The 12869-nt window shown below is 37.6% G+C and overlaps 2 protein-coding genes across 3 annotated transcripts; one reads left to right on the forward strand and one right to left on the reverse strand.

The window, feature by feature from the left end:
* Window positions 1-509: 509 nt before the first annotated feature.
* On the forward strand, window positions 510-4473 carry LOC141606250 (disease resistance protein RPS2-like). 2 transcript variants are annotated; one of them, XM_074425303.1, is made up of 2 exons: window positions 510-3413; window positions 4243-4473. In XM_074425303.1, the coding sequence occupies exon 1, from the start codon at window positions 605-607 to the stop codon at window positions 3404-3406; it is 2802 nt and encodes a 933-aa protein (XP_074281404.1). In that variant the 5' UTR covers window positions 510-604; the 3' UTR covers window positions 3407-3413; window positions 4243-4473. The 2 variants fall into 2 exon arrangements, with proteins under 2 accessions (XP_074281404.1, XP_074281403.1); XM_074425302.1 differs by lacking the exon at window positions 4243-4473 and adding an exon at window positions 3788-4063.
* A 330-nt stretch (window positions 4474-4803) lies between these two features.
* Window positions 4804-12869, reverse strand: LOC141606251 (disease resistance protein At4g27190-like). Its single transcript, XM_074425304.1, has 4 exons — window positions 12780-12869; window positions 12067-12314; window positions 5608-8389; window positions 4804-5150 (listed from the first exon to the last, which is right to left on the reverse strand). The coding sequence occupies exons 2-3, from the start codon at window positions 12100-12102 to the stop codon at window positions 5639-5641; spliced, it is 2787 nt and encodes a 928-aa protein (XP_074281405.1). The 5' UTR covers window positions 12103-12314; window positions 12780-12869; the 3' UTR covers window positions 4804-5150; window positions 5608-5638.

A 12869-nucleotide genomic window follows, 5' to 3' on the forward strand; every position in this document is an offset into this window, starting at 1 on the left:
GTGGATCCATTGAGCAATTAGAACTTAAGTTAGTATATGATGAGTACTCCAATGATTAAGTAAATAGCTCAATAGGCTGTATTTAAGGAACTAATTATGAAAAGAAGTTTTTAATATATGCATTAATTGCATTGAGTTGTGTATAGTTTAGTCTTGAATTCCTTACCTAATACCAAATATGAAAGATCTTAAATACTTAAATACGCTTAAATACAACGCAATGAATTGTATATATATATATATATATATATATATATTTTTTTTTTTAATTTGTAAGTAAGTCCTTTACCCTTTAGCTAATCATTGGAGATACTAAAGGAAAATTCTTACACAATAATGAAACAAACAGTATGTCACATACATGGTCAATTCAATAACACTTAGTGCCAGTGTAGACGAGTCAAATATGTCACAACTTTCCTAATAAGACAAGTAGACAACCCTCACTATCCCGGGTGTTGTTTATCTTATTATGAAAGTAGTGACATATTTGATCAATCTAAACTTTAGCTGGAAATTGTACCAACCAATTTATCAATTATCATCCTCTTAACTATAATCCTCAGTCTGACTACACCAAATCACAAAGCAAGTTATTGATAAGATGTTCCAAAACTTGTTCCTAAGAGACCAGCATGTGTACAAAATGGCGGAATCGGTCCAAAAGTTGTTCCAAGAAGCCCGGGATGAGTGCAAAATGGGGAAATCGGCGGTGAATGAGTTGCTTGAAACTATTGGAGAGAATTCAGAAGTTTGGAAAAGAATAGTTGATGCAGCTGACATTGATTCCCAAATAAAAGGTCTCCAGGATCTGAAAAATACCATTGAAGCTACACTTGTTGATGCAGATTCATCGCAGGTGTCCAGTCATCCTCAACGAGTCGTGCTTGAGAAGCTTGAACTTGGACTTGCCAAATTAATCGATTTCCAAAATGCAAAAGCCGCCAAACTCAAGCAGAAACTCATGAGGGAAGCTATGTTCACCAAAGAGGTGCGCTGGTCCGAAGCAAAGGTTGTTACGAAAATCAAGGGTATTACGGGGGAACTGAATCGAACATGGAGTAATGAATGGGCGTCTAATCTGAGTACTGATATGGTAATTGGACGAGATGGAGACGGTGTGAAAGTAGCAGGAGGCTCAGATGTTGAGAACGACTTGGAATCAGGAAGTGATTCAGAGTCAGATTCAAGTCTATCAGAGCTAATGGATATGTTTCAAAAACCCGAAACTAAGTTGCTGCATGGTGTCTCTACTTCATCGTCTATCCAACCAAATATGTATGTAGATGGACTTGCTCATCTCGGGTTTCTCTCTGCTTCGGTTGCTTGGGAATGGCTTCGCGGTCAAGTGGGTGATCTAATTGATTCCCCAGAGATCAAACCCTTTGCTCAGCAAGTTGTTGCCAATTGTCGCAACTCTCCACTGCTAATTTCCGTTGTTGGAAGTGCATTAAAAGCGGAGACCAGTCCCCATCAGTGGAGGCTTGCAGCAGAACGCCTAGATTCTCGTAGAATAGGTGACAGAGATGATTCTTTAAATCCTTATATCAGATATTGTTATGACAGATTAAAAGCTCATGACTTGAAGACATGTTTTTTATATTCTGCTCTCGTCCTAGAGAACCAGCAAATTCACATTTCTGTATTGGTAAACCGCTTTATCACTGAAGGATTGCTTGGTAGGCCGACAATGGCAGCGTATAAAAAAGCAAACGATATTGTAGGACTGCTGGTGAAAGCGTCGTTACTAGAGGCTAGTAACGAGACTATGATGGTTAGGATGCATAATATGATAAGAGATTCTGCGTTAGCAATCCTTCCGTTCAGTAGAGAAGGTCGTCAAATGTTCTTCGGTCATGGATTGCGGAAATTAGGAACTGAACAAGTTGACAAATACTTGATCAAAATTGGTGATCAACTAAAGGAACCTCCACCACTTGAGGAATGGGAGAAAGCTACTGTTATTTTTCTGATGGATAACGATTTCTCAACCCTTCCGAGCAAGCCATATTGCCCAACTCTGGTATCGTTATTCCTTCAAAGAAACCGATACTTAAGGGTCATACCTGCATCCTTTTTTGATAGTATGCACTCTCTCACAAATTTAAACCTTTCGCAAACCAGAATCAGGTCATTACCCAACTCTTTATTTACCCTCAAAGGCCTCCAAGTTTTAATACTGCGTGATTGTGAGCACTTGATTATACTTCCCTCGGCCATTGGACAACTTACAGCTCTTGAGGTGCTTGATCTTCAAGGGACCGAATTGTTAAATCTGCCTGATACCATCAGTGAACTAGCAAGTTTAGAAAGCTTGAAAGTTTCATTTTATGGGTCCATAAAGAATAGTGAGTATGATAATCTTCCAAGGAAGTTGATTGGAGACGGAATAATTTCAAATCTTCCGCTAGAAGAACTTGGCATGTTTGTATACCCTGGAGATCGACGTTGGACAATTAGTGTATCAGATATAACTAAAGAGGTGAGCTGCTTGTTGTTGACTGCCCTCTATTTTCACTTTCCTGGATTAGAAAGTCTTGAGTATTTTTTGCAAGGAAGTCCATCTTGGAACATTGGCAATGTGATGGATTTTAACTTTATCGTTGGACAAGATTTCAAACACGCGTTATCTCTAGTTTCCAGAGACGCAGAACTAATGCACAGTAGTTCTAAGCGATGTTTGAGGTTCGTTAATGGCGAAACAATTCCTCAAGGTGTGGTGGAGGTACTTAAACGAGCTACTTCCCTTTACTTGGATCATCACTTTAATATTTGTTTTTTATCAGAGTTCGGAATTGATAACATGGGTGCCTTGAAAATACTCATACTGAGTGACTGTCCAGAGGTCCAAGCTATTATACATCACGCAGAAGGCGAAAAGGTTATCCTCCCATCTCTAGAATATTTGAGTCTCAACAGTTTGTGGAACCTCGAAGCGATTATCAGTGGCCATCATCTTTTTGCAGAGGAAAGCTTTAATAGGCTAACATTTCTCTCATTGCGCGCATGTCCTAAATTGACCCATGTTTTCACTTTGTCCATGATGAAGAACCTTCCGAAATTGGAGGAGTTGGTGATTGAGGATTGTGTATCATTGAAGTATATTATCTCTCAAGATCAACCGGGTTTCGATGAATTTGTTGTCCTGCCTTGTTTGAAAGTTCTAAAACTGTATTACCTGCCTAACCTGTGTGAACTGGGGGGACTCACTTGGGCCAATGTAGAGTACATGAGTTTGTACAACTGTCCTAAGCTCAAGAATCTGAGAATGACAACTGATGATACTGCAAACATCAAACAAATAGCCGCGGATAAAGCTTGGTGGGATTCCTTGGAATGGGATGAACCTCTACTATCCGAAAGACTTTACAAGCTTTTCATTCAGATCCAGATTGACGATTTGTAATTGGAAGGTTAGTATTCTTCGCATGGCCAAGTTTTTATTCTTTCCGCTAAAGACTCTTGTACAGTGTATGACCGTTTTATAATAGCTTAGGCATCTCATTGAATAAGGTCATGCTTACTACCGCGGTCATGCTTACATTTATTAGTGGATTGATTGATTAAGACCTTTCTTAAACAAATACAGTACGAGTACAAATTTATTTTTATCATCATGAAATGGTAAATCACAGGCCAGAGATATACCCCAAATAATAACTGAATAACTAATCAGCCAACCTGGTTTCCAAAGGACGAATCACTTGATCTCGTTCGTTTAGTGTTGCATTTATTTAACAGAGATTTACAACAAGGAGATGACTCATTGATTGCAATGAGTTTTCAGGGAAGTTTTAGCCTGATAGTTGCATTTTCTCCTACTGGTTGGACTCTTAGTAAAGGGAAGTTTTCTCCTACAGAAATTTACGATAGCAGTGTACCATCATAATTCATAAGGTGATTATCTCTACTTTACATACGCCTGTTATTTTGCTAATCGGCAGTAGTTATACTAACTGGGCTTCAACAGTATGTTTTTTTTGAAGTATACCTTGATTTTCCAGAAAGTTGAAAGCGTACCAGGCAACACATCAGTTTTGTTTACAGTCGCCTGCTGGCTAACTACTGCGACTAAATTGTCTTTCAGTTTCGCAATACTTGGCTACCTTCTTAACAAGGATCATCAGTTGACTGCTTCATGTCAAACTCAAGAATGTGGCGGTGCTAAAAGCCCTTCTTTTTCCTGTAGTAAAAAGAGGAACACAGTCTGTTTAACCAAATCCATACTGTGATGGAATGTAGGTATGAAGTACCGTACAGTGAGCATTGTGGTTTTGAAGAACTGAAGGAGTTTATGAAGCTTGTCTCTCCGGTTAAAATCATACCAAGTGTCAAGGGAAGCCTCTAGCAATGCCATGACTGAGCTTTTACTGTCGTAGAACAGTAATTATAATACAAATTACTGTTGGGAACTCATTTTGTCATTGATATCGGGTATTACATAGAAAAAGATCTGTAACTTTAGCAACTTGTATCATTCAGAAATTCTTATGTACTCCGGGAGTACCGTACTCCTTACACCTAGGTTATTATTATATTCTATTTGGTGGATTAGTTTTAAGTGTAAGGAGTACGGTACTCCCGGAGTACGTAAGAATTTTTCTGTATCATTAGCTTGTAAACAATTCCTTTTTAGCTTTTGCAAAGCAAAGGTTCTCTCTGAATGAGATTAAAGCAATTGAGACACATATTTCATTCAATATTTTACTTTGTTTTCTTCATCAACAGAATTTAGCAAGACAAAACCTGCTAAAGACAGCACTCATCAGTCAATACTGTTTTAAATATAGAAACGAAAATGTATATTGTTCTGTGGAAATCGGTTTCCACTGAGACAATTTCAGCCAAACAAAACACAGAAAATTTTAGTTATTCAAACAGAGATTAATCTTAGATACATATAGTATAAAACAAGGGATTCCTGAGTATAAAAATTTCCAAAGCAGGAAGTCGTAATGCAGTTTGTTGCCGAGGACATTCGAGCAGAATCATTCAACTCGAAAATCCTGTTTCTTGTTGGCAGATATACAACTGGTATGCCTTCCCTTCTTGATCACGATCACCATTTTAGTTTATTCCGTCCTCCGCCTCTGACATCTGTTTCTTGCACAATCAGGAACAGAGAAGCTTTTCATGAAGTTGCTTGTGTTCTGCAGCGTAAAATAACAACGGGGTCAAGTGTCAACAATGAACGTGAAGTATCTAGCGATGCCTGAATCCTATGATGAGCTCTTATTGTCATAGTTTAGAAATAAGAATTTCCGGTGAAAAAGAACACACTCCAAGATTACAAAGGTGAATACTTTCAGTAAGATGTATCATTAGCTGAGAGCATATAAACATAATAACATATCTATGTAAAGGCCATTGCTCCCAAGTTATACTTCGAATGAATCTAGACTCACCGTTTAACCTACAATTGAGCCATGGACAAATCTCATATTTTCACACTCCGTAGCCTATTAAATTTCACAATCCATAGCCATGTCCATCACAAGGTCAGTCTAATCAAAGACGATGTCACGTCATGTAGAGGCACAAAAGAGGATGACTGTTAACAAAACGGAAAAAAGATAGTAAGTAATAAGTGGATGGTTAGTAACTTACACATTGCATATGGTCACAGAGGGAGCTGAGTTCATATATCTTCGACAAAACAGCAAAAAGTTAAGAGATGTCTTCTGATCTCGTCACTTAAGGTTAGGGTTTCCCACCAAACTTTGCTGCACTTTATGCTTCTTAACTTTCTTGTATTCGTTTCGTTCAAGCACAAGTTGTCCAGATTATCACATTCAATGATTTCAATTTTTTGTAAGCCAACCCATTCAAACATATTCCCATTATGAATGCTAACAAGTCCTTCAAGATTCACAAGTTCTAGAATCTGCAACTTGGGACATAGCGGTGTAGACACGACACATACCTCAAACACCTCAGTTACTAGAGGACACTTTTGTACTCTTAAATGTTGTAGCTCCTTGAGTTCTTTCACCATTTCCCATGAGAGTGCTTGTGACAATTTCGGGCATTCGCAGAGTATCAGTTTTGTTAGTTGTCCAAAGCTATCTTGGGGAACCGATCCTCGGGAAATATGCCTTAACTGATTTAACTTCACCAAATGTAGCTCTTTAAGCCATGGCAGTGCAGAATTTCCTACTAATAAGCTACTGTCTACCATTACTTCCATGGCATGACATCCCTCCACCAAGCACATTTCCAATGATTTCATTCCATCAATACCGAGATGAGAAAAATTGGTAATGTCCTGATGATTTATCAGTTCAAAAGCGCAAGCTGTTTTAAGCACCTCTTTAATTGCATCAGGAATGTCTTGCCCTTTAGAGTACTGAAGATACCGGCGACCTGAGCACTTTGAGACATCAATTTGAGCTAAATTGTTTGGATGAGAACCAACATAAATATTAAATGATCTAAAGTTGGCCCTGGTGTGCGAAACACCATTTTTCCAAGAAAAGCTAGCTTTAATGAAAATTTCTAGAGAGTCCGTGCCAGGGAAGTAGAAAGTTAGAGCACTTAGCCTCTTTAAGTTGGCAAGTTTTGCAACAACTGCTAGGGAAATCTTGTGCCATTGTGAATCATTCGGATCTGCAATAATAGCCAACTCTTCTAACTGCATAAGGGTGTCAAAGATTTTGGGCGACATTTCTATATTTTCAGTTTGGACAAGGCTACGACTACCCAATATACTTGCAAAACTAACCCTTAAACATTCAAGGCCACTCAGTTCTCCAATCACAAAAGGAAAGCCATAAATCCCACTACGACAAATGTCCAAGAGTACGAGATTTTGAAGTTTCTTAACCTCGTCTGGTAAATTCAGTAGCTCACGACGGTAAAGACCTCTAAGGTTGGTCAACTTGGAAATAGAAGGGGGTAATTCTCGGATCCCAGTGCCATATAAGTCTAGAGTTTTAAGGGTTGACATTAGATCGAAGAATGATGCTGGAATTACAGATAACCTCTCACTTTTTTGGAGAAATAGAGTTGATATCCTTGAACATTCTGGTCTTTGAGGCAACTCTGTAAAATTCGAGTTCATCAATGAAATTATTCTAGCATTTCTCCATGGGAATGACGACGGAAGTCGTTCCAAGTCTTCCTCATCCCTAAATAGCAGTCCAAAGTTCTCTAGGAGAGCCATTCTCAGAGCCGCATTTCTAAATATAACGGGCATCTTAACATGTTTAATACTCGGACATTGATCGAATAAACATTTGTCTATAAGATCCTCCAAACTTGCATGCCCTTCTTCACATGCTTTTCTAAATGTCTGACCAATACCGATTAATTGTTCTGTCCTCCAACAGTCGACCAAATAATCTCTATAAATCACATGGTCTTCGGGGAACGATGCTCCATATAACAAACATTCTTTTAAGCTATCATGCAACTCTTCATAAATGAGTTTAAAGGCAGCGAACAAATCTTCCAAATGATTTAACGGATACATATTTGGAGATTGTAATTTCGACAGCGTACTTTGCCATAAATCTTCATTGAATCTTCCTTTTAAATAGCTTCCGACTCCTTTGATAACCTGTGGTTGCTCACCACATTGTATGAGTATTCTTTCAGCAATGGGAGCGATGGTTGGATGATCAATCACTTTGCCTACAACATCACGAAACAATTTGCGTGCATCATCTCTTGATATTTTCTCAATTTTGATGTCATCATCCATCTCCATTACATAGCAAAGGGTTCTTTCCCTAGTAGCCATCACTATTTTGCCATGCATATGACCGTCATGGATCCCTAGATGACGTAGTTCCATCTTTGAGGAGACGCCATCTAAGAGGAGCAAATATTTCTTCTTGTTTAGAGCTTCAGAAATAAAGTCTGAAGCTTGACCACGATCATTAACCACATCCGCTTTTGAAGTCAGCTGTTTTAGAATTGTCTGTTGTATCTGATCTAAGCCACCTTCCTTAGTCATAGTAACCCAAAGCATGACGTCAAACATTTGACGCTTTGCCACTTCCTCGTACAAATTCTCTAAAATTGTTGTCTTTCCAACACCAGACATTCCCCAAATTCCAATTTTCTTTATCGTGTCATCATTGAGTCTGTCTATAAGCTTTTCCACATTTTCTCGGAGAGAATGAACATCATTTATGTTTTTGGGGAACTTCCCAAACCTGTCTGGAATTCTTTCTTTTAATATTGTAGGCTCATGATTTATCTTACCCCTGAGTTCAACTACAGACTTTGTCATCTTCACCACTTGTTTGCTAAGCTTAAGACGAATACGTAAGCCGGACAAACCAGAAGTACTGTTAATGTTTTGGTACTTGATTCTCATGTCATTCAAACTTGTTGTAATCTTTTCCACATCTTCAAGCCATGTTGCACATTCATGGGTCTTTTCCTGAGACATACGTGTTGGATATATTATGGTGGTTGACACAGCGTCGACCGCCAATAGCAAATGATAAACTTGGATAACGATAGAATCACGAATCGTTTTCCTTAAAGAGTATTTCGACCCTTACATTTGCCTTGGGTTGCACGAAATCTCTTGTAGGATAAGACTATCGATTCCCTCTCGTTCTAGGCAAATAGAATCGAGAGAATACAAATGGAGTTTTGTAATTTGTTTGTTCTTTCAAAGTTGAAAAGTTTCTGATTTTTCTCACTTCTTTTCAATCATGCATCAACATGTATTTATACATGTTATGTATGCATACCCTAAAGGAAACAATCGGTTATTTCCAAGAGGTACCTTTTGGCACAAGTATGAAACAATGCAACACGGTTCATAGAACCCGATAAATATCACTCACCCCGATCGGGGACGTGGTTTTTCCAATTTCACGTAAACAAAAATTTGGAAACTTTTACTAGATAACAACAGCCCCGATCGGGGCTAGCCACCCCGATAGGGGTTATGTCAATTTTCAATTTTTGTGCTACGATTTCAGGCCAAATCCCGATTGCATTCAAATGACATCGTGATTAACTTAAATCACCAACATTCCTCCCCCATTTAAATGCAATCCTTGATTCAAAACAACAAACAAAAACAAACTCATACATAAAGTGAAAATGTCACGAAGATTGAATTTCCACCTTAGTGAACTATGCATTCTGCATTCGAGTATCGGGGTGTCTCTATGGATTGAACCCGTCAAGTCATATGAATACATGAAGATAGAACACATACAAGTTCAAGACAACTCCATAAGTTTATTACCGACACTATTTTACATGGCCTAGTGTCCATATCCATTCATAAGTGCTTACAAAGCCAAGCCCAAGCTTTAAGAAGCGGCCACACTTCACACTCATATAGGTGGACTCTTTTTATCGTGCCCTACAAAACACTTTTTCAAAAGATCCATTAAGAAGATAAACTTCACCCTAACTTATCATGCAAGTCCGAGCACATACTTTCGGGACAATATAAACAATGTGCTCCAATATTTGATAATAGGCTTTCCACATTGAATTCTGCCTCCAACGTCATATTAGAGGGGAATTGGGTGTCCTACCACCAAATATTTATATAGGCTTAACCATCCCGATATCCGACTTGTTAACCAAGTCCCTAGTTTATCCTTTATGCAAAGTGATCCACTAGATACGTTGAGATCTCACAAAATACAACCAAGATCAATTCCCATTTATGATAGTCCATAAACCGTGTTATAACAAACACCCCGATGCGCATCGTTACTTACTACCAAAAGATCATGGATGAAATTGGTCTAATACTTTTAAGTAATAACGTAGAATAATTTCCTTAGCTACTTAGCCTTAACCGGCAATGCTAACACTACGCATACCGACTCCAATGTCAAAACCAAAATGCAAATTCGCTTCTTGGAAACCCATAAGCTAATGGTGTCTCCCCTAAGCAAGAATACTCTACCATTGTAGAAATGACCATCTACATTGGTAAAATCAATTTGCATAACATTATCCATCTCCGAAGGAAAACCGACAAAGGACAAACCATATATTTCATGGTTTACTTTATACATTTTCACACTTGCCCAATAACTTGCAAAGGATAAGTACTAGCTATCCTAGTATACTTACTCAACTTGTCAAACCACAATAATTAAGCCCTTGTGAAAATCCGAGTTTTAATTCCACTTTTACCATTGGATAAAATATCACACTCAACCCAGGAGTAAAATTAACCAGAGAATAATAATCATACTCTCACCCTTGATCCAAATATCAAAGATCATTTTACCTCCCCCATGTCCTTTATAGAAGAAGGGGATGACAAACCACCTTTTACAAGGTAAATCATCTTTGGTCTATGTCAAAGATCAACTTGTCAATAATCCTACAACAAATGACTACTCCATTACCGGACTCGTCAAATAACTTTACATTCAATGCTATTGATTTACCTCTTACATGATTAAACCACCATCACTCCATAATCTCATTATGATTATCACAAACCATCATTCCCAAGATTATATGGTAAAATCAATTACTTAATCAAACATTAAAAAATGCTTTATACAAGATATTAACATGTTAGACAAACAATACAAAACAGTTAGCACACTAGCAACACATTAAACAACCGATCAAAATCCATTGATCAAAACATAATTCATAAAAATCCCATTGACATAATAACCAAAGTAGTGGTTCTTACGACAAACATGTCGAAATATTAACTACACTCTCGTGACCATCATGCCTATCAATATAAATCATAGAAGCAGTTATTATGCATATTAAGACCACCATATTCTTACCACACATGAAATTCTCATGGACCAAACAATGTGTTTTTAATTACCACTATTAACATGATAAAACAGAATGAACACATGGGAGGAATTAAATGAACACCATTGTCAATAATAATGTTCATCCAAAATTCCAAAATAAAACAATGTCTTCGATCATGTTCATCAACAAAGGTCAACCGGCAATGGACAAGAAACCGCATGATTACGCATGAAACAATGCATACTTTGCCAACCCATTGTAATATACACCATATATTGAATAATCATTGAAATTGTAATCATGGGACAATCATTGACCCATCATAAAACATTACTCATGCATCATGCTCTTATATCATAAGATTTTAAAGACATGGGCAAAGCACTATTATGGCCGACATAATTGCCATCAGAGAACATCACAAATATCAGAATGAATAATTAAACTCTACTTATCTGTTAGTATGTTCCGGATGTATCATCGTAAATGTGTATTAAATGCCGACGCCTTTTGGTCCCATAAACATCTTCACACACCAGATTTTATTGGCCAAAAAATTACGGAGTATCACTTACCACAAATGCATAGTTACCCACTCCATTGTTCCACAGAGAAGACCCATACGAACAATATCACGAAATCTTGAAACATTAATATACGAACTTGCAATATTAACCATTACACCAATTCAAGATTTTGACATCGTCTTGCATAACAATTCTATCATTGATCCAAAAGGAAATACTCTTTAAGAATGTTGGATATATTATGGTGGTTGACACAGCGTCGACCGCCAATAGCAAATGATAAACTTGGATAACGATAGAATCACGAATCGTTTTCCTTAAAGAGTATTTCGACCCTTACATTTGCCTTGGGTTGCACGAAATCTCTTGTAGGATAAGACTATCGATTCCCTCTCGTTCTAGGCAAATAGAATCGAGAGAATACAAATGGAGTTTTGTAATTTGTTTGTTCTTTCAAAGTTGAAAAGTTTCTGATTTTTCTCACTTCTTTTCAATCATGCATCAACATGTATTTATACATGTTATGTATGCATACCCTAAAGGAAACAATCGGTTATTTCCAAGAGGTACCTTTTGGCACAAGTATGAAACAATGCAACACGGTTCATAGAACCCGATAAATATCACTCACCCCGATCGGGGACGTGGTTTTTCCAATTTCACGTAAACAAAAATTTGGAAACTTTTACTAGATAACAACAGCCCCGATCGGGGCTAGCCACCCCGATAGGGGTTATGTCAATTTTCAATTTTTGTGCTACGATTTCAGGCCAAATCCCGATTGCATTCAAATGACATCGTGATTAACTTAAATCACCAACAATACGATTATTAGCAATAAAATCGTCTGCATCCATCTTTCGACTAGTGAGATATCGTGCTTCTTCTTCAAGATTCTTAAAATTCTGATCCAAGTTTCGAATGTAATCGTATTTGAGTTTCAGAGACTTGTAAATTCCTTTCCCAGCATCTGTTGCTGGCCCGACCAGAGTTCCAGCTGCTTGGGCAGCCCCTCCAGTCAATATTGTCATAGGAACCGACTCCATTAGAAGTTAGTACTTGTAACTGTTCAAATAACAAATCAACTTATCAGCATCAAAACCATTAAATAGTATATTGAAATTAATTATACCTTCTTTCACACAAACCATGTTTGGAATGTTCATAAAACTGTTTTGTTTATCCATGTAAATTTATCTAATCCTCTATTCGAATTACAGCACTAAATGATCCATGTCGTGCTCGGGCTTGAATTTTTTAGGCTCGTCCGAGCTCTATATTTCTAGTCAATCTCAAGTTCTGATCAGCTCGGTTACAGAAATGGACTACCAAAGTACGGAGTAAATAAATACGAGGTATGGAGTATAAATTAATGGATCCGAGGTAGTACTAAACTACGAAGTAATTAATCAAATGCCAAGTAATAATTTGATTGATTGTAACATTGAATTTAATCTACTGAACAAAAACATAGCACACAGGTTCAAAATTCAGCTAGAATGATGAAGAAAGTTTAGATATTGAAGATACCTGATGAGTTAGTCAGGAACAGTGAACACTGGAAGTAGCAGAATCAAGAACAATGGCGTTGACTTGAGCAACTCCTGATTCAATTTGAAG

This window comes from Silene latifolia, chromosome 10 (genome assembly GCF_048544455.1).
Source record: "Silene latifolia isolate original U9 population chromosome 10, ASM4854445v1, whole genome shotgun sequence".
NCBI classification, from domain to species: domain Eukaryota; kingdom Viridiplantae; phylum Streptophyta; class Magnoliopsida; order Caryophyllales; family Caryophyllaceae; genus Silene; species Silene latifolia.